The following is a 16731-nucleotide window of genomic DNA, read 5'->3' on the forward strand; positions in this document are numbered from 1 at the left end:
CATCACAAAATCTTACCAAAGCCTCCAACGTAGTGGACTTCCCCATTCGGGCAACCTCATCCACCTGATCAGCAGATGCTCCATACACCAACATTCGTATAACAGCGGTAAGTTTTTGCTCTGGAAGAAGCCCCAAAACCCCAGTAGCATCACACTTTTGAACAAAATATGCATCATAATTGCAAATATCATGCATGACTTTATTGAACAAATGAGGTTGCATTCTAAATCGCCTTTGAAAATCAACATCAGAAGTACAAAGCAGTTGGGATAAAATAATCTTCCAAAAGATTCTTACCCCGAGAACGCCTATATCTGTCCACATTCCGGCGATGACCGACTTGTGAACCACGGCGACGACCTTGGTTCTCTTCCTCTTCCATTGCCACTGCTATGAGAACTTGTTCATCGACTTGTCTCTGCAACTCATTGATTTCATCGGCTCTACAGTTTCTCTCCTTTCTTTCTCGCTCTTGCCTCTCCAAGCATCTCCTATATTCTTCCATTGAAAATGAATGGAGTATGAATTATAAACTCTAATAAATGAAAATATAGAAAGATGTGGTGTGAGAGGTATGAGCTGAGCCTATGATTTTATAGAAAAATTTGGCAAGATAGAGATGCCACGTGGCTTGATTTGATTGGATGAAAATCTTATCTGAAATTTGAAATTCATCCGAAATTTGAACCCAAATTTATATGAATTTTGAATTTTGAAATTCATCCGAAATTTGAACCCAAAAATTTATCTGAAATTTGAATTTTGAAATTCATCCGAAATTTGAACCCAAAAATCTTATCTAGAAATTTTATCCGATTATGAATAGTCTTGACACGTAGGAACCTGGAAATCTTATCCGAAAATATTATCCAAATTAATTATTGAGGTAAAAAAATTTGTGAATAAAACAAAAAAATAAATAGTAACTGCCCTTAGCCATGACAACGGGTGAAACATAAAATACTATTTGCAATGGCAACCACTATTCACGTGAATAGTGCCTGCCCTAGCTCCCCCATTGCCATGGCTAAGGGCAAATGGGTGGAGTTGCTCTTAATATCGAGGAAATATTAGGGGTTCAAGTTCTAGTATTCGTATAGTGTGTATGAGTTTAGTATGATATCACTTCTCTCAATAGAAAAAATCCTAAAAAAAAGATATTCATGGTCCAACCATTCAAAATGTTTGTAAAATGTTTGTGTTTTTTTTCGTTCACTAACTTGCAATGTAATCTTTAGTTAGGCTAGGACCCTCATGAATTTGGGGCTGTATTGTTCTTTAGTTCTCTGTAAACTGTTCTGGGTATGAATGAATTATCCTCTTTTTAGAGAAAAAAAAAAGTAAAATAAATTGAATTAGACTTGGCTCCTCCTTTATCTTATCTTTTTAATAAAAAAAAAAATTAAAATGAAAGATTTGGCTCCTCATGGATCTTCCTGTAACCATTAACCAACATGATTATGATATAATAATAGACATTATTCCAGATTTTCCCAATTTGGGTGAGTGCTCCCCATTATTCCACATTAAAAAAAGTAAACTATCTGCAGTGGAAGAGCAACTGAGAAAAAACAAAGTTCCAATCATTAAAGTTCATATTTATACCACAAACAAAGAGACATTTATATATATGTACATTGCTCAAATTCATTATCTTCGAAGCCTAAGAAGCAATTACAACAACTGATCAATCTAGATAGACACAAACCTGTTGATTAAAATACCAAATATCTAGAGTTGATTGATCTGTATACTATTTTGGATGGAAATCTAACTGTTATTATCTTCACTTTTTTTTATGGTTTCTGGTGTGAGACTAGAGTGTGAAATTGAGGGAGTGGAAGCTGAAATTCGGTTTCTGCTTCTTAGCTCCACATTTTTTCTGGCAAATTGATGCCACTGATTCTTTCATAGTCTCAGGTCCACAGACCAACACTCCAATATCAGATCCACCTTTCTCATCTGGAAACTTTGCAAAGATATCTGCTCAATTCAACAAAAGTTAGAAACATATCCTAGTATTGCATGCCAGAACAAGGAATTTTAAAAAGTTTGGAACTTGGAAAAGATTGCATGGATAAATTGAATCTAAGTACCTTCAAAGTTAGGCCTGCCTCCAAAATGGATTTCATGTTCCTCAAGAGCATCACTTGCTTGTGTTGACCCTTTTTCTAAAGCTTTGCTTTGTTTTTGGAGGGTAGGAAGAATCTGTTTCTTTAGCCTTCTCCATCTTATAACAAGGGCTACAAAGATGCTGCATATTAATGCCAGAATGAAGGAAGATATGATAAGCAGATCTACAACCCAAGATGGAGTCTTCTCTTTGGTGGGATTTTTCTGGGAGGGAACAAAAATGTGGTTGAACATAATGAGAAAGATGAGAAACAGGATAGAGGAAATTCCTGCTATGGCAGCCATCCAAAGTGAGTTTTCAAGTCCACTGATTGAAAAATTCAAGAACTTTGTACCAAAGTTCACTGTTTGCACTTCAGAAAACTCGTTTAGTAATTCTCTTACTGTTGCATCAGACTGCTCTTCTTGGGTCACAAAGACTTTAACTTTCAGGAGGCATTTTTCTGCTGGCTGGCCAAATATTAGAGGTGAGATTGAGTTCAACAGACAAATGTCTTGGGACTTCTTCACAACATATATAAGCTGCATTCTTGGTAGGAATTTGTTTATGCCGCTGTTTTGGGACGAAGCAAGTTCCAGTATGATGCTCAGAAATGGGGTTATTCCAATTCCTCCAGAAACAAGAAGTAGACTGTCATATCTGCACAAGATTTCAAATTCATTTTCACCAGATTTTGATATGCTAAATGATGATCACTGAGCAGTTTAACAATATATATTCTATACTGAAAAGTTAATTTTTTATGCACCTTAGGAAGTCCATAGAGACAGGTCCATAAGGGCCTTCTACTGCAATAGGTATGTACTTCGTCTGATCGCCATCCGTCTCTTGCCTAGTTTGGATCATATGGGAGAGAGAACTTGTCCACGATCCTTCGGATTTGATCATTATAGACATTGTGTTCTCATCAACCCTAGAGCAGGAAGTAATGCTAAATGAGTGCCACTCATATTTGGATATACTTGGTACCTTCACAAATATAATGCTTGTTGGTGTATACTTGAGCCCTGCAATTAGTGGAATGTGATGTTTCATATGATTTCTCCAATTTTAGAAAACTTCTGGTTAGTAAACAAGGTCTAGAAAAATTACCTGGATCTTTTGGTAGAATAAGCTCTATAGCTTTGGAGGGGAAGATTCGTGCCGAAAGAATGCATGTTTCGGGTCTAGATTGTATGATCCGAAGGAGCTTGTCAAGGCCAAACAGAAAAATTCCAGGGAAAACCATGTAGAAGTGACGGTCTCCAGCATGAAACAAGAAGAATACCAGAAAAACCATGTAGAGATGGTGTGTGTAGTAAAATATTTCAAACTGTTTTCTCCTTATTTGAGGAAGCGATGTGATCCAAATCACTAACCCTGTGACCAGACAGATCTCCCCAGCAAGGTATATCCGCCCGGTTTTCTGCCATTCCCATATCTGTGATTGAATGAATTGCACCAAAAAGATCAGCAAAACTAAATAATGCCAAAACCAAAATAATACAGCAGAGTTTACACTGAACAGAAAACCAAATGATTGAAATGTTCCAAATGAAAAAAGGACTAGGATTTACCTCCTCCTGGATATAGTGGCTGACCCCCCAAACGAACAAAGTGCTTGCACCATGGAAAGTGGCAAAAAATATCAATGCAGTCCCAAGCCATATATGGTATCTTACAGAAGCTTCAAACTGGATGCCAAGCAACCGAAATAAGGCAAGTCCTCTTAATATAGGGAAAAGAAGAAAAGCCAGGCAGACTTCTGCTAACAAACCAAACCGAGTTGCCACCTTTAGGTACTTGAGTTGCCATCTGAGATACAGTTTAAGCATCAATCATAATGAAGTTCTTGTTTCTAAGTGTTCGAAATAGAAAATTTTCGGATTTAGAACTCACGAATTCAGCATTAGTGATTTAGCAGGCTTCAAGTTCTTGAAATCATTTGAGATGCGTGCATAAAAATTCCAAGCTAAGAAGAGGATAAAGAGGAAGACTGCTAGTATTTCTAGAGTGGACAAAACACCCACAAGGGTGTTCACTAGCAATGGATTTGAGAAGCCAGCAGTCAATTTCCTCCCTTTTCTGCTATCAAAATTAAAGCACACAAGTAGAAGTTAAATTGGCATCTTGAGTGATCATAACCCAATGACATAATAACATGCACTACCTTCTTATTGACTCCCTTGGCTTCAAATTCAAGTAGAATGATCCAATAATAGCCAAAGCAATAGGAGGAAATGTATACACAGCAAAATTAAGACCTGCAAAATATTCAGTATAGTGTTTGTCTTTCCCCCCATTGGATAGCAGAAAGCAAAACCTATAATTCCAAATGAAATTTGAATTATGTACCATAATATCCAAACACTGTAGCCCTTGCTTTATCTTCAGCCGCCTTCCATTTTCTTGTCCATAGCTGTGTTGGCTTCAGAAGCCAAAGAGAAACCCAAGCAGCAAATATTAAAATCGAAAGGATCTTAAGAGCAACCAGAAGAGTAGAATTTGCCATGTCAGTTTCTTTCCAGAGGCAGAACTAGTTTTTGAATTCACCACACCAAGTACTAAAGGGACTTCTATAAAAAGGGCTCGGGAAAAGCTTGTCTCCACTGGCCAAAAGGAGCTTCAAAAGTAGCCCACCACCTCCCCCCGGAGTGCCTGTCACTGACAAATCCCAATAGAGGTACTTATAGTTGGAAATCCCAAAGAATATATGACCTGTCTGCAATATGAGCTGCAAGATATGAATAAGACATGCATTATAATTAATAAATTTTCCGATTAATTATAACAAATTTTTTGGTATTTTTTCTCCTTTGATCACAATAAGAAGGTGTGACACAATGGCTTTTGTGAATTGAAAATGAGACATCTTATATGTCATGCATATGACATTAAGGTCACAATCTGTTTTTTTAAAAATTAATTGGAGCTTTTGGTTTTCTGTTGCGATCATCTTTTCTCTGAAAATGATCTTTTTTTTAGTAAGTGACAGTCTAAACTACATCAGAAGGGGTTTTCTCACATACACACTACTGCACGGTCTATGAGAATTCAAACATGAGATCACTAGTTCTCAAGTTGAGACCCTTTTTCATTGGACTGGTTTTACGAAAATGGTCCCCTTTATTATGTATTGGAATTTTGATCCACCCAGTTCTCTTTGTCGTATTACTCTTGGTTGATAAGATTCGGTTCATTTTGCTGAGGCCTTGCCAAACTTGATGAAAGTAACTCGTGAGGTGAAAGTTTCTGCATTGAGTGAAAAACATGCCAACTAGCCAACTAGTAGTGTGAGAAGTCACAGAGTTCCAAATCTCCCAAAGGCTAAAATAGGATGATTTTGCATTATGCAGTTTAGCTTCTTATTCTGCATAATTTCTAACTGATTTGGCACATAATTATTTCTTCATATATATATATATATATATATATATATTATACACAAGCTCTCACTGTGGCCACTTTGATTTGTTTGACACAAACACAATTTCCATCTAGCATCATTGTTTGTGACCATTATCTAATTCTCCCACCACATAATATAGTATATAAGAGCACTTCCAACGGGAGGTTCCAGCCCGGACAAGAGGCCCCCATTTGTGTTTCCAGTGCCTCATTCTTGCTAGGGTAAGAGATGGGCTCCACTAACTTAGGCAAGCCCAAAAGCAATACTTGCCTGAGGCAAGCTAGCCTAATACTGACATCAGCTAATTTAAATAACAAAAAAATTGAAGAAAAAAAAAACCAAAATTTTCAGAATTTTTTTTTAAAAATAAATACCTAGCCATATTCTTTACTTCCCACACCAAAATTCTATACAAATTCCTATCATCATATCTCATGTGAATAATATTGCTCTTGAGTTGCCATGACAACAGGTGAAAAACCACCAAAAAATTTACTAGGACGGACACTATTCATATAAATAGGAAACCAGACTAATGCCTCCCGATGGAACTGCTCTTATTCAAACTTTATATGATATACATAGCAAATCATCCAGTAGATACGTATGGCCATGATCAGTGCAGGCTTACCAAACACTGCACAAAATGAAATCATGACAGAGCACAGCATGCACCATATGTTCGTATCAATTTGACATGTGGAGGATGGTTTGGCCGTAAGAGTTATATCAACTAAATTAATGTAATGATCAGTTCATAAAAAGTAGCAGAGCTTAAGACATGTCAACGAGAATTCTAAGATGAACTTTAATTAACCCATGTCTAAGAGTTTGGAACTGTTTTCCTATCTGTTCCATTCTACTTGTATACCTTCATCATTAGCAACAATTTTATTAGAAAGTTTTAGAGATCGAACTTTATGGCATATCAAAGTAGACTTTTTTGATACGAGGTATATTGGGGGAGAAGGGATTGAACTTATGACCTCAAGTGGTAGGGTAAATACTTTTAACTACTTGAATTACAAATCTCTTGATCAAAGTATACTTTAAAATATAACAAAGTGGACGTTAATGCATGTCAATGAGAATTCTAATAATAAATATGAACCATTACAATTTAACAGGGTTAAGACTCTTCATGTATGATTAGTAAATGCGAACTTTATGACAAGGGGGGTTTCTCACTCACACACACACACACTATCGTGGTAACGTGAGAGTTCAAACCTAAAACTATTAGTTTGCAAGTCACAACCCTTTTCTATTAAAGTAGACCTCGTTAGCAATTAAAAAGTAACCTTAATTTAAGGGTATGTCTAAAGGATGAAACTTTTTTATGGCAGATGAAACCATTTATGGGCTCTAGGCTCAAGTAAGAAGATGCCCAATCTGGGCCCAAGAAAAAGTAAATAATATTTTTATTTACTCATTCTATTTATTTTAGAAGAGCCACAAATTACCTTCATCTAGAGCCCATGTTTTTGAACTTTCTTCTTGAATAAAAGATTTGTGTACTTAGGAAATCCCAATGTAAACTTTATTTAAATCCTTCATAGCAGAGCAGCATAAGAACAAAATCCATTTGTTGCTGCCGCTGTTTCTTGTCTGGTCCGTATCTAAACTCCTTGGTGGCATCCTATGACTAGGAAAGGTGTAATTCATTTTCTTTGCTTTAAGCTAGCCTGTTTTGACGCCATGATTAGAAATACCGAGTTCAAATGGATGAATAGTTAGCTTTTAATTGAGTAAAAACTTTTGAACTTAAGAAAGTAATGTTATATTGATCACATTTATATTTTTTTTCTTTCTTTAAAAGGGTGAGCACGGTGTTAAAGTGAAGCCCGAAACGGGTGCCCAAGCCCGAATAAACAAGGGGATCAAGCCCAAAGAAAAAGCAAGAGCGTAAATTTGATTGCTTGTGGATCAATCTATGATTTAAGATGGCACCACAATGTCAATAACGTGGGACAGTTGAGGGTGAGAAAAAAGTATATATTGTTTGACAGGCGCACACTTTGGCTTCTTTGTTTTTTTTTGGTGTGTGTGTGTGTGGGGACAATATATGTATCACATGTAATTTGGAAACCTGTTTGTATGCATGCCAAATATATGTGAGAAGTCTTGTGACACGACAAGGCGTCGGTAAAACATAGGCTTTGAGTTCTCTGCAAGAAATTCCTACCACTTTGGCACTATGCATGGAACGGAATACATGGCCTGCTTTTCTTTGTGTTGTTCTAGTAATAAAGACCACATTCTACACGAGCTCATGTTTTTGCCTAACTTTGTAGGGTCATCAAATTCAACCCATCTTGTTTTTAAACACCATCCATACAGCTATTCCCAAAATGCAAGGTCAATTCCTAAGGCCTAGCAAAACTAGAATCTATGGAGGAGAAAAAAAAAACCATGAAAGTTGAATTTCTTTTAGACCAAAAGGCACCTATGCAGAAGAGATGGGGCTACATGACATATGAAAGAGCCTAAGCATTGACAAAAGAGAATCTCTCCCTTTTTTTTCTCTCCTCTTTTCTCTTGGTGGCTTTGAGAGCAACGACTCTTTCACTATAAAACTGCCAAGTTACTAGCATCCAGTCTTGTTACCTTCGCTTCCTGTCATCTCTTTCTGTCAATTTTCTTTTTGTCACCCTACTTCTGATTCGTTACGCCTCTATGGAAGAAAAAGAGTATGTTCTGGTGGAAGCCAAGGATTTTTATAAGAGATATAGTGCACGAGCGTTGTCACCAGAGATTGTGGAGGTAAAAGAGGAGATAGAAGAGGAGATAGAAGAGGAGAGCAGGAGTTGTAGTACCGCTGCGGGCGGCACTAGCTGTGAGAATGTGAAGGTAGATAGAGTTCTCAAGGATGTATATGTTGCTGTTGGTAAAGATGACTCAGATGTTCTGAAATGGACGCTTGATAATGCTGTTTCCCCTGGCACTCGGGTTTTTCTAGTCCATGTCTTCGCTCCAATCACCTACATCCCTACACCAGGTAACGCCAATGTACTTGTTCATGTTTCTTTGTGTGTTATATATACGGGATTCTGATCAGATCAGAGTCAGACACAACAAATTGATTTTGAGGGTTCTGATCAGTGATCAAACAACACATCATGCTTACAAATTCTTTTTTTTTGTAAAAAAAGAAGTTACAAATTTATAAATAAACCCAATTCTAGACATGTATTTATAAAAAAACCTAAGCACTATTTAAACATAGAAACACACCCAAAATCAACTCCAAAGTCAACTTTTTGGGTGTGTTTATAAATGGGTTTTGAGTGTGTGTAATAATGGATTTTGGGTGTGTTTATATGTTTAAATAGTGCTTGGGTTTTTTTATAATTTCAACCCCCATTTTGGGTGTTTTTGAAACTCCCTTTTTTCTTGTTTTTTTGACCAAGTTCTTGTTTCTGCAGTCTAGTCTAATCTGTATCAGACTGGATGGTTGTGTTTGCTTCACATGTGCTCTGTTATAAGCTTATAAGAATTGAATTGGTATCACGAAGTTATGAAAGGGGGTTACTTTAATATTTTGCGACTTTTGTATGTTGAAGTATCAAATCCTAAGCAATTTTCTTTTCTATTTTCTCTTTGTGAAATGCTGAGTAGTTGGAAGATTAGCAAAGAGCCAATTGACTGAAGATCAAGTGAGATTACACATTAATGAAGAGAGTAACAAGAGGAGGAACCTGTTGCAGAAATATGTGAGCTTGTGCAATGATGCTAAGGTGTGGATTTTACTCTTCCCCCCACCCACCGCAGCATATGTTGCCAAAAACCAATATATAATTTCAATTTGTCTGATGATGAATGAAAACTTGTGGTTTTCATGTGACTGCAGGTAACAGTGGAGACAATGCTCCTTGATAGCAAGGACACAGCAAAAGCAATTCTTGATCTCATTCCTGTTCTTAGCATCATCCACCTTGTCATAGGAACCAAAAGACCACCTCACTCAAGGTATGTTTGCCTGTTTTCTTTTGTTCCACCAACATGAAATTCTGGCCATTTGTGCCACATTTACTGACACGACATACATTGTTAATCAGATTAAGTAGGTCTCACGTTTCACAAGAGATGCGATTCACAATGTGTTCGATAAGTCTGTTGCATGCACAGCAGTGAACTTGGCATTTAACTAACATGGTCAAATTCATGTTGTTCAGGCGAGTGCGGGAAAAATTGTCATTAGGAGAGTTTGTTAGGAAGAATGCGCCGGACTTTTGTGAGGTTAGCATTGTTCATGAAGGCAAGAAGGTGGAGGCCGATCAGCAAGTAAATGGCCAGATCATGCCGGCAAATACTAGCCACCTGAAAGAAGCTTCTGCGCATGCTTTCCAGGCAAGTTCAATTCAGATGCATAAACACTCTCTTTTTTTTTTTTTATATGCAGTTCTTTTTTCTTTTAAAGGGATTTATAAATACAGATTACATACATTACTCATGAAACATTTTGATAGACAGTGCGCTGGAAGACCAAGATTTCTTAAGCAGCAGCAACAGCAAAAGCAGCGACAGAGATAATCAAACAAACTCAGCTATGCACTGTGGAAAATGGGAGGGCCAAAGACTCAAGTTTATGACAGAGATGAACAAGCTGAAGATGCAGAACAGGACCTGTTAGCTAACAATAATTATAACCCATATTTGGTTGTTAATTAGAAGAAGAATTAGAGTTAATAATGCAGAAGATTAAAGATGGAAGGAAAAACAAGGGGAAGGTTTCAAGTTTATGAAACAATCCCAAGTCCCAACAACTCAATGTGGAGTGGAGGACACTATTTTTATGGGGAAAGAGTCAAAGAGGTCTAACTATAACAAACATAAAAGAAATTATGTAGGAATGAAATGAGTTCATATTTTTTTTCATGTTGGATATTTATTATGAGACAATCATTTCTATCTTCTCCTAAGTGTATATATATATATATAATCGATCGGTTTTAAGAAATTCACAATTCTAGAAAATTCATCACCTTCATCCTCACTTGTATGTATTTCTGTAAATAGTTTTTAAAATTGAAATTAAATTAAATACATACAAATGAGGTTGAAGGGGATGAATTCTCTAGGAGGGTGAAATTCTCAGAAACGATCAACTATAGTTGAATACCTTTTATCAACTGGGAATTGCAGAATGAGTAGAGGAATATAGCCAATATTAATGGCTAATAAATCATATGAATTGCATGTGAACCCGGGAAATCCTGAGAGATGTGCGCCTCAAATCTACGGTTTCCAGAACGCCACGTGTCCTCGAATAAAATTGAGACATTCACCTACGTATCAATTTTCTTTTTGGACCGACACTTGAAAAAATATCTTCACAATCACAAGTAGAATTTCCCTCCGTCAAAACAACAACCCATAAATAGATGAGATGAGAATACTTCCATCGTCCCAGACCGCGTTTTTTCCATACTTGAACAAAAACTAGATCTCCGGCAAAACAAAACAAAAACACCACAGCAAACGCAAACCGAAACTCAAATCTAATCAAATTCCAATTTGATCCCTTTTTAGTGTTTTCTTTTTCTTCTTCGAAACCCTAACAGATCGCAAACCCTAGAACAGTAGCAGAACCATTGTAATTCTATCATTGATGTACGCCTACGACAACAGATACACCGACGTCAACTCCTACCGTGAGCGCCGAAGGTACTACCCCTGCTCAATTCCATTGTTTTTCATATCCCTGTTTTGGTTCGTTTCTTTTTCTTTTTGAATTTTGAATTTTCGTAATTTCTGTTCGATTATGTAATTGCCTATTTTGCAGTGACCTAATGGGTCCAGCGCCTGCGGTGGCTCCGCCAGCGGGCCCCGCCTATGGCCGTGGCGGTGGGGCAGCCCCGTATGCGGGCCCAACGCCTCCGGTCGCCCCGTATTCTGGACGAGTAGCTGGACCGGTAACCGGTCCAGGAGACTTTAATGGGTACCCGCCGTTCCAGCCCCCTTCGGGTCGGTTCAATATTGGGCGAGGTGGTGGTAATGGGAGTTTTGGTGGCAGAGCCTCCAATGGTCATATTGGTGGTGGGAGGGGCCGTGGCGGTGGTGGTAGGTTTGGTGGTGGTAGGGATTTTGATGGAGGCCGTGGCGGTGGCGGTAGGAGCTCTGGTTTTAGCCGCGGTGGAAGCGGTGGGCGTGGATTTGGTGGAAGAGGAGGAGGTAGACATGGTGGGTCATCAGGAGGAGACTTGGATAACATTGTGCTTCCCAAGCAAGATTTTAGGAGCTTGGTACCTTTTGAGAAGAATTTCTATGTTGAGAGCTCTTCGGTGAGGGCAATGTCAGAGCAGGAGGTTATGGTGTATCGCAACAGGCGGGAGATTACCGTCGAAGGGCATGATATCCCAAAGCCGATTCAGATGTTTGAGGATGCGAATTTCCCTGGTATTGCCTTGCTGATAAATGCTGTTGAGTATTTTGTTATTACTAATGTAGACTTTTTTTTGTTTGTGCTAGTAGCTAATTTTGGTCTAATTTGATGTGCTAGATTACTGCCTTGATGCTATTGCAAAATTGGGTTTTGTTGAACCAACACCAATTCAGGCTCAAGGATGGCCAATGGCATTAAAGGGTAGAGATTTAGTTGGAATTGCCGAGACTGGTTCTGGTAAGACTTTGTCCTATCTGCTCCCAGCTTTGGTGCATATTAGCGCACAGCCTCGGTTAGGTCAGTATTACTTACCCTTTCTGTTGAGGTCCCACTCTCTGTCTCCCTGCAATCGACACTGAGTTTGGTTATTCTTTTGTCAAAAACATTCAGTGCCAGGTGAAGGTCCTATTGTGCTAGTATTAGCACCTACTCGAGAATTGGCAGTTCAAATTCAAGAAGAATCTTCAAAATTTGGCTCACGTTCTAATATTAGGAGTACTTGCATTTATGGTGGTGCTCCAAAAGGACCCCAGATACGGGATCTTAAAAGAGGTACTTGTTAATTATTCAGTTCCTTTTGTCAGTTCATAAATGGCAGCCTACATATGGTAACAGCCTAACTTCTACCATGTGGCAGGGGTTGAGATTGTCATAGCTACACCTGGCCGACTGATAGATATGTTGGAAGCACAGCACACAAATTTGCGAAGAGTGACCTACCTAGTTTTGGATGAGGCTGACAGGATGTTGGACATGGGGTTTGAGCCTCAGATAAGGAAAATTGTATCACAAGTACGTTACTTTTACATCATTTATTCTGCTTCGCTGATAACTGCTAAAAATGATATTTTCTTTTTCTTAAAAGATCTAACAATATAATAAATACAACCGTTAACTGCTTCAGAATGGTTTGTATGGAATTTTATAAATATTATATGATGGACTTACCTGATGTGCTTGACCAGTGATTGTTGTTACTTGAGAGACTTTATAGATCTGTTCTTCTTTTGACGTGTATCTCTCTGCTAACAAGATTTTGATGTAAATACAAACTAGGCTGCCAATGTTGACACATTTTAGTGTTCTAAAGTATAGCTTAGGAAGTGCATTTAATCAAGTTTAATTTTCTTACAGACCCGACCAGATCGGCAGACATTGTATTGGAGTGCCACATGGCCAAGGGAGGTTGAAACTTTAGCAAGGCAGTTTTTACGTAACCCATATAAGGTTTCTTTTACCCCATATTAATATGATATTTTAGCTTGCTTGTGCAGATATACGTCTATGTGAATTGAGACATAACGATCTGATATGAATTGTTTTATTTTTAGGTAATCATTGGATCAGCAAGTCTTAAAGCAAATCAATCTATAAAACAAGTTGTTGAAGTTGTGTCAGATGGGGAGAAATATAATAGGTCTGTCTCACTTGAGCTTGACTTCTGAGTACAGGAAAAGGTTGATGTTTTTGATTTGTGGTTAAATGCTTCAAATTGTTTTGTTGGCAGGCTGATCAAACTGCTCAAAGAAGCAATTGTTGGGAGCCGAATTTTGATATTTGTCGAGACAAAAAAGGGATGTGACCAAGTTACTAAGCAATTGAGGATGGATGGATGGCCAGCTCTATCCATTCACGGTGATAAAAACCAGGCCGAAAGGGACTGGGTCTTGGCTGAGTTTAAAAGTGGAAGGAATCCTATAATGACTGCCACTGATGTGGCTGCGCGGGGTCTTGGTAGGATAACTGTGTACTAGGATTCTTAGGTGTCTTATAAATTTAGGTCTTGAATTTCAAAGATGGCGAGTCGGCCGGCTGCTGTCCAGTTCCTGAGAATATAATTTGTGGTTTGGGTGTGAAGGCAGGTGCCATCATATGTGATGATTGGGACTGTTTATCTTTTCCTATCCTCCTTTAAGCATCATACTTTCTGCTTCACTAAGGGAAGTTGGATTGAGGGGCAATATTGGTATCTCCTACTTGTACAATGCCCCCTGTGATAGATAACTCTTTGGATACTACCTTATTCTGAAAGCTCATGTTACATGGACACCAGGAGCTAGGTTTCACTGGAATGGCTCGGGTAACTTCCTAATATTGTTTGGGTGGTATGCCATATTATTGTACGGAAGCCATTATGTTTTTATTGGTCCGGAAAGTCGTGCATATTGTTTTGTATACATGGGGCAGTTGATATTCGTATGGCTATCTCTACAGGGATAGTTGTCAATTGTTTGCACTAGAGGTTCCTAAAATGGCTTGGCTCCTCCTTTCAAGTGTCTAAGTAACATGGTTGAAGTTTATTGGCCCCCATCCACAGTTATGGAGCTGGTTATCCTCGCAGCCCGGTTGACTCACACATGCTTGTTCATTTGATTGGATATGGGAAGTGATGGTAGTGAAGCTGCTCCTTATCCCTGCTAGGTTAAGGTGGGCACATTTACGTGATGAATGTGTTGTCTTTAATTTGATCTTCAGATCTCAGGGGTGCAGGGATAAGGTTGTTTGCAGTTTTCTCCATGTTTTGTCCCTTGCACATCATTTGGCCTAACTTCTGTTTTGTTTGTTGTAGATGTGAAGGACATAAAATGTGTGATCAATTATGATTTTCCATCAAGCCTAGAGGATTATGTCCACAGAATTGGACGAACCGGTCGTGCAGGGGCAACAGGAACTGCTTTAACCTTTTTCACACACGCGAATGCGAAATTTGCTAGGGAACTAATCAAGATCCTGCAAGAAGCAGGTCAGGTGGTTAGCCCCGCATTGGCTGCAATGTCGCGGTCAAGTGGTAGTTTTGGAGGTAGTTCCACTCTTCTGGATATGATGGCATATATGTGTGAATTTGTTGGGTTGGTGAATAATTTGGTTTTTTGTTTTTTGTTTTCAAGCAGGCTCTGGAGGGAACTTCCGCAATAGAGGGCGAGGAGGAGGATTTGGGAATCGGATTTCGGGTTCAAATACTGTTCCTATTGGTTACAAGAGGCCATGGTAGTCTCTGTATCGCAGCTCAGCTGGCTAATGTATTTACTTCGGTTTGAAACAAGAAAGACAGTGTATTGGAAACATGCTATTTTTAGAGTTATCCTAATGATATGATTGATTTTATGCATTGGAAATTTGTTTCGCTATACCAGTTAGTTTTCTTGTCAGTTCTTCTAAGGCAACATGAGACGAGTTAGGAGCAAACTCAATCACGTCAGCAAAGAATTAAAGTTCACAATTAAGTTGTATTTTTGTCCCATCATAGCCCAAAAAAAATAGGTTCTTAGTTTTTATGGTCTCAGTTGTTATGAGCAAACCCTTAAACTATAACAGCCGGCCCAATTCAGCTCCCTGATGATATCCCCAAAAACCCGAACAATACTCGGGCCTGGAAAAGGCATTTAGGGTTTGTATTTGAGAATTTTGCTAACGTCAGTAGTTCATGCATTCCCAAACGTTAGTGAAATCTGATGCATTGTAGGGTTTACATGTATCACACGGACGTCGGTGAGTGGCTGACGTAGCATTGTTCTTGTATTGGAAGACGTCGAATGAATATGAATGGAGCTTCGTGTTCAATTATTGAAGTTGGAAGGAGAACAATGACTTTAATTGGATCTTACTAGTGCATCGTCCTCTAATAGTAGATGGAGATGGTGGGATGGGGTCTGGTCTATTTGAATTTTCAACGTTTGGAAATGGTTAAAAAGCAATGACAACGACAACAATGCCTTTTGGCTAAAGCTTTGTGGCAGAAAATAAAAGGGCACACCAACTCTCCTGTGGACTTTGGAGCCTGGCACTGGCTGGACCAATATGTCTCCATCCAAACATGGTGCCACTTCCTTCAGAGTTCAGAAAGAGATAGGTAGGTAGGTTTTGTGTTTGTATTCCAAATATATCTAATAATTCTTTGTTTTCGTCACAAATTGCACCTCAAATTTATAACTACGTCATATATACCCTATAAATTGGGGAGCTTCTTCATTTAGAATTTGAAGTCAACGACTGGTTAAGGATTTCTAATCTCAACCATTCATTAACTATGTTACATGCAATCCAATAACTGAGATTAGAAGTCCGTAATCAATCCTTAACATAAAATATTTAATGAAGCATTTCTCTAGCCAAAGTACCAAACAGTAGCTTTATAGCTATAATCTTCGCGATTCAAATATCACATTAAGCGATTTAGTCTTCTTAATATAGGGTTTGTATTTAAAGAAAAATTGTGTAAGATAAGAGTGAATTAATGGCTAATTTTTAGAGTAAAAGAGGAAAACTAATTTGTATATGCATATGCTGGGTTGCTGCTCACACGTCAACTTATTATGCTTTTGTAGCAGTGGCCGGGTGACCCGTTTGTGTTAGTAGAGTCCACGCAGCTGCTGCTAGTTCCTAATGCTGAGGGCCGCTGTCTCCCAAGTGCTTGCTTATATAGATTTTGTGTTTTTCCTCTCAGTGGTCGGTGGAAAGGCCTATCCATGGTATATGCTCATGCAATGCAATATAAGTGAAAAGCCATGTATACATGTACATCTCCATATATCTATCCATCATCTATAGTGGGTTTCTTTTTCCAACTCAAACCCTAATGGTATTGGTAGGGTCCACTATGGATAATTATGATAAGCCAAGTGCTCAATTTGGAGTCATTTGGTAGCAGAAGAAACCAGCTGCAATGTAATTTTGCCCATCACATCATCAAACTGTGACAATCTAATCATAAAAAAAAAAAGCAGAAAAAAGAAAACATGACATGACCATCTTTAGTGGAAGCCAAAAACACTGTGAAAGGAAAGTGGGAAAGACCCCAGTTTCTGTCTTCATTTTGTTTGTTT

At 38.3% G+C, this 16731-nt stretch overlaps 3 protein-coding genes across 8 annotated transcripts; 2 read left to right on the plus strand and 1 right to left on the minus strand.

Moving 5' to 3' along the window:
- Positions 1-1563: 1563 nt before the first annotated feature.
- On the minus strand, positions 1564-4774 carry LOC103338170 (ferric reduction oxidase 8, mitochondrial). 2 transcript variants are annotated; one of them, XM_089055788.1, is made up of 8 exons: positions 4470-4774; positions 4285-4378; positions 4014-4199; positions 3692-3929; positions 3228-3555; positions 2884-3142; positions 2098-2774; positions 1564-1984 (listed from the first exon to the last, which is right to left on the minus strand). In XM_089055788.1, exons 1-8 carry the CDS (start codon positions 4624-4626, stop codon positions 1818-1820), a joined length of 2106 nt encoding a protein of 701 aa, XP_088911914.1. In that variant the 5' UTR covers positions 4627-4774; the 3' UTR covers positions 1564-1817. The 2 variants fall into 2 exon arrangements, with proteins under 2 accessions (XP_088911914.1, XP_088911913.1); XM_089055787.1 differs by having other exon boundaries at positions 4014-4202.
- Positions 4775-7893: 3119 nt separating this feature from the next.
- On the plus strand, positions 7894-10401 carry LOC103337930 (U-box domain-containing protein 52-like). Of its 2 annotated transcripts, none has more exons than XM_089055797.1 (5): positions 7894-8521; positions 9142-9236; positions 9374-9492; positions 9699-9873; positions 9997-10401. In XM_089055797.1, the coding sequence occupies exons 1-5, from the start codon at positions 8200-8202 to the stop codon at positions 10054-10056; spliced, it is 771 nt and encodes a 256-aa protein (XP_088911923.1). In that variant the 5' UTR covers positions 7894-8199; the 3' UTR covers positions 10057-10401. The 2 variants fall into 2 exon arrangements, with proteins under 2 accessions (XP_088911923.1, XP_008239323.2); XM_008241101.2 differs by having other exon boundaries at positions 7898-8521; positions 9142-9260.
- A 456-nt stretch (positions 10402-10857) lies between these two features.
- LOC103338169 (P-loop containing nucleoside triphosphate hydrolases superfamily protein) lies at positions 10858-15017 on the plus strand. 4 transcript variants are annotated; one of them, XR_016128531.1, is made up of 10 exons: positions 10858-11190; positions 11309-11922; positions 12026-12205; positions 12299-12460; positions 12546-12700; positions 13043-13135; positions 13240-13325; positions 13416-14335; positions 14478-14708; positions 14797-15017. XR_016128531.1 is itself a non-coding variant. In XM_089055795.1 (10 exons), the coding sequence occupies exons 1-10, from the start codon at positions 11135-11137 to the stop codon at positions 14898-14900; spliced, it is 1908 nt and encodes a 635-aa protein (XP_088911921.1). In that variant the 5' UTR covers positions 10859-11134; the 3' UTR covers positions 14901-15017. The 4 variants fall into 4 exon arrangements, 2 of the variants coding, with proteins under 2 accessions (XP_088911921.1, XP_088911922.1); XR_016128530.1 differs by having other exon boundaries at positions 14800-15017; XM_089055795.1 differs by having other exon boundaries at positions 10859-11190; positions 13416-13642.
- Positions 15018-16731: the final 1714 nt, after the last annotated feature.

This window comes from Prunus mume, linkage group LG7 (genome assembly GCF_029339155.1).
Source record: "Prunus mume cultivar Tortuosa linkage group LG7, ASM2933915v1, whole genome shotgun sequence".
Lineage (NCBI taxonomy): Eukaryota > Viridiplantae > Streptophyta > Magnoliopsida > Rosales > Rosaceae > Prunus > Prunus mume.

Bases quoted from the DNA above. Each gene is read 5' to 3' on its own strand.
- LOC103337930 (XM_008241101.2), top strand. From the start codon at position 8,200: ATGGAAGAAAAAGAGTATGTTCTGGTGGAAGCCAAGGATTTTTATAAG. The intron at 9,493-9,698 runs GTATGTTTGCCT...CATGTTGTTCAG, and splicing joins AAAAGACCACCTCACTCAAG to GCGAGTGCGGGAAAAATTGT. The intron at 9,874-9,996 runs GCAAGTTCAATT...TTTGATAGACAG, and splicing joins CTTCTGCGCATGCTTTCCAG to TGCGCTGGAAGACCAAGATT.
- LOC103338170 (XM_089055787.1), bottom strand. From the start codon at position 4,626: ATGGCAAATTCTACTCTTCTGGTTGCTCTTAAGATCCTTTCGATTTTA. The intron at 4,379-4,469 runs GTACATAATTCA...AATATTTTGCAG, and splicing joins TACAGTGTTTGGATATTATG to GTCTTAATTTTGCTGTGTAT. The intron at 1,985-2,097 runs GTACTTAGATTC...TGAATTGAGCAG, and splicing joins AGGCAGGCCTAACTTTGAAG to ATATCTTTGCAAAGTTTCCA.
- LOC103338169 (XM_089055795.1), top strand. From the start codon at position 11,135: ATGTACGCCTACGACAACAGATACACCGACGTCAACTCCTACCGTGAG. The intron at 12,701-13,042 runs GTACGTTACTTT...ATTTTCTTACAG, and splicing joins TAAGGAAAATTGTATCACAA to ACCCGACCAGATCGGCAGAC. The intron at 13,643-14,477 runs GTAGGATAACTG...TGTTTGTTGTAG, and splicing joins TGTGGCTGCGCGGGGTCTTG to ATGTGAAGGACATAAAATGT.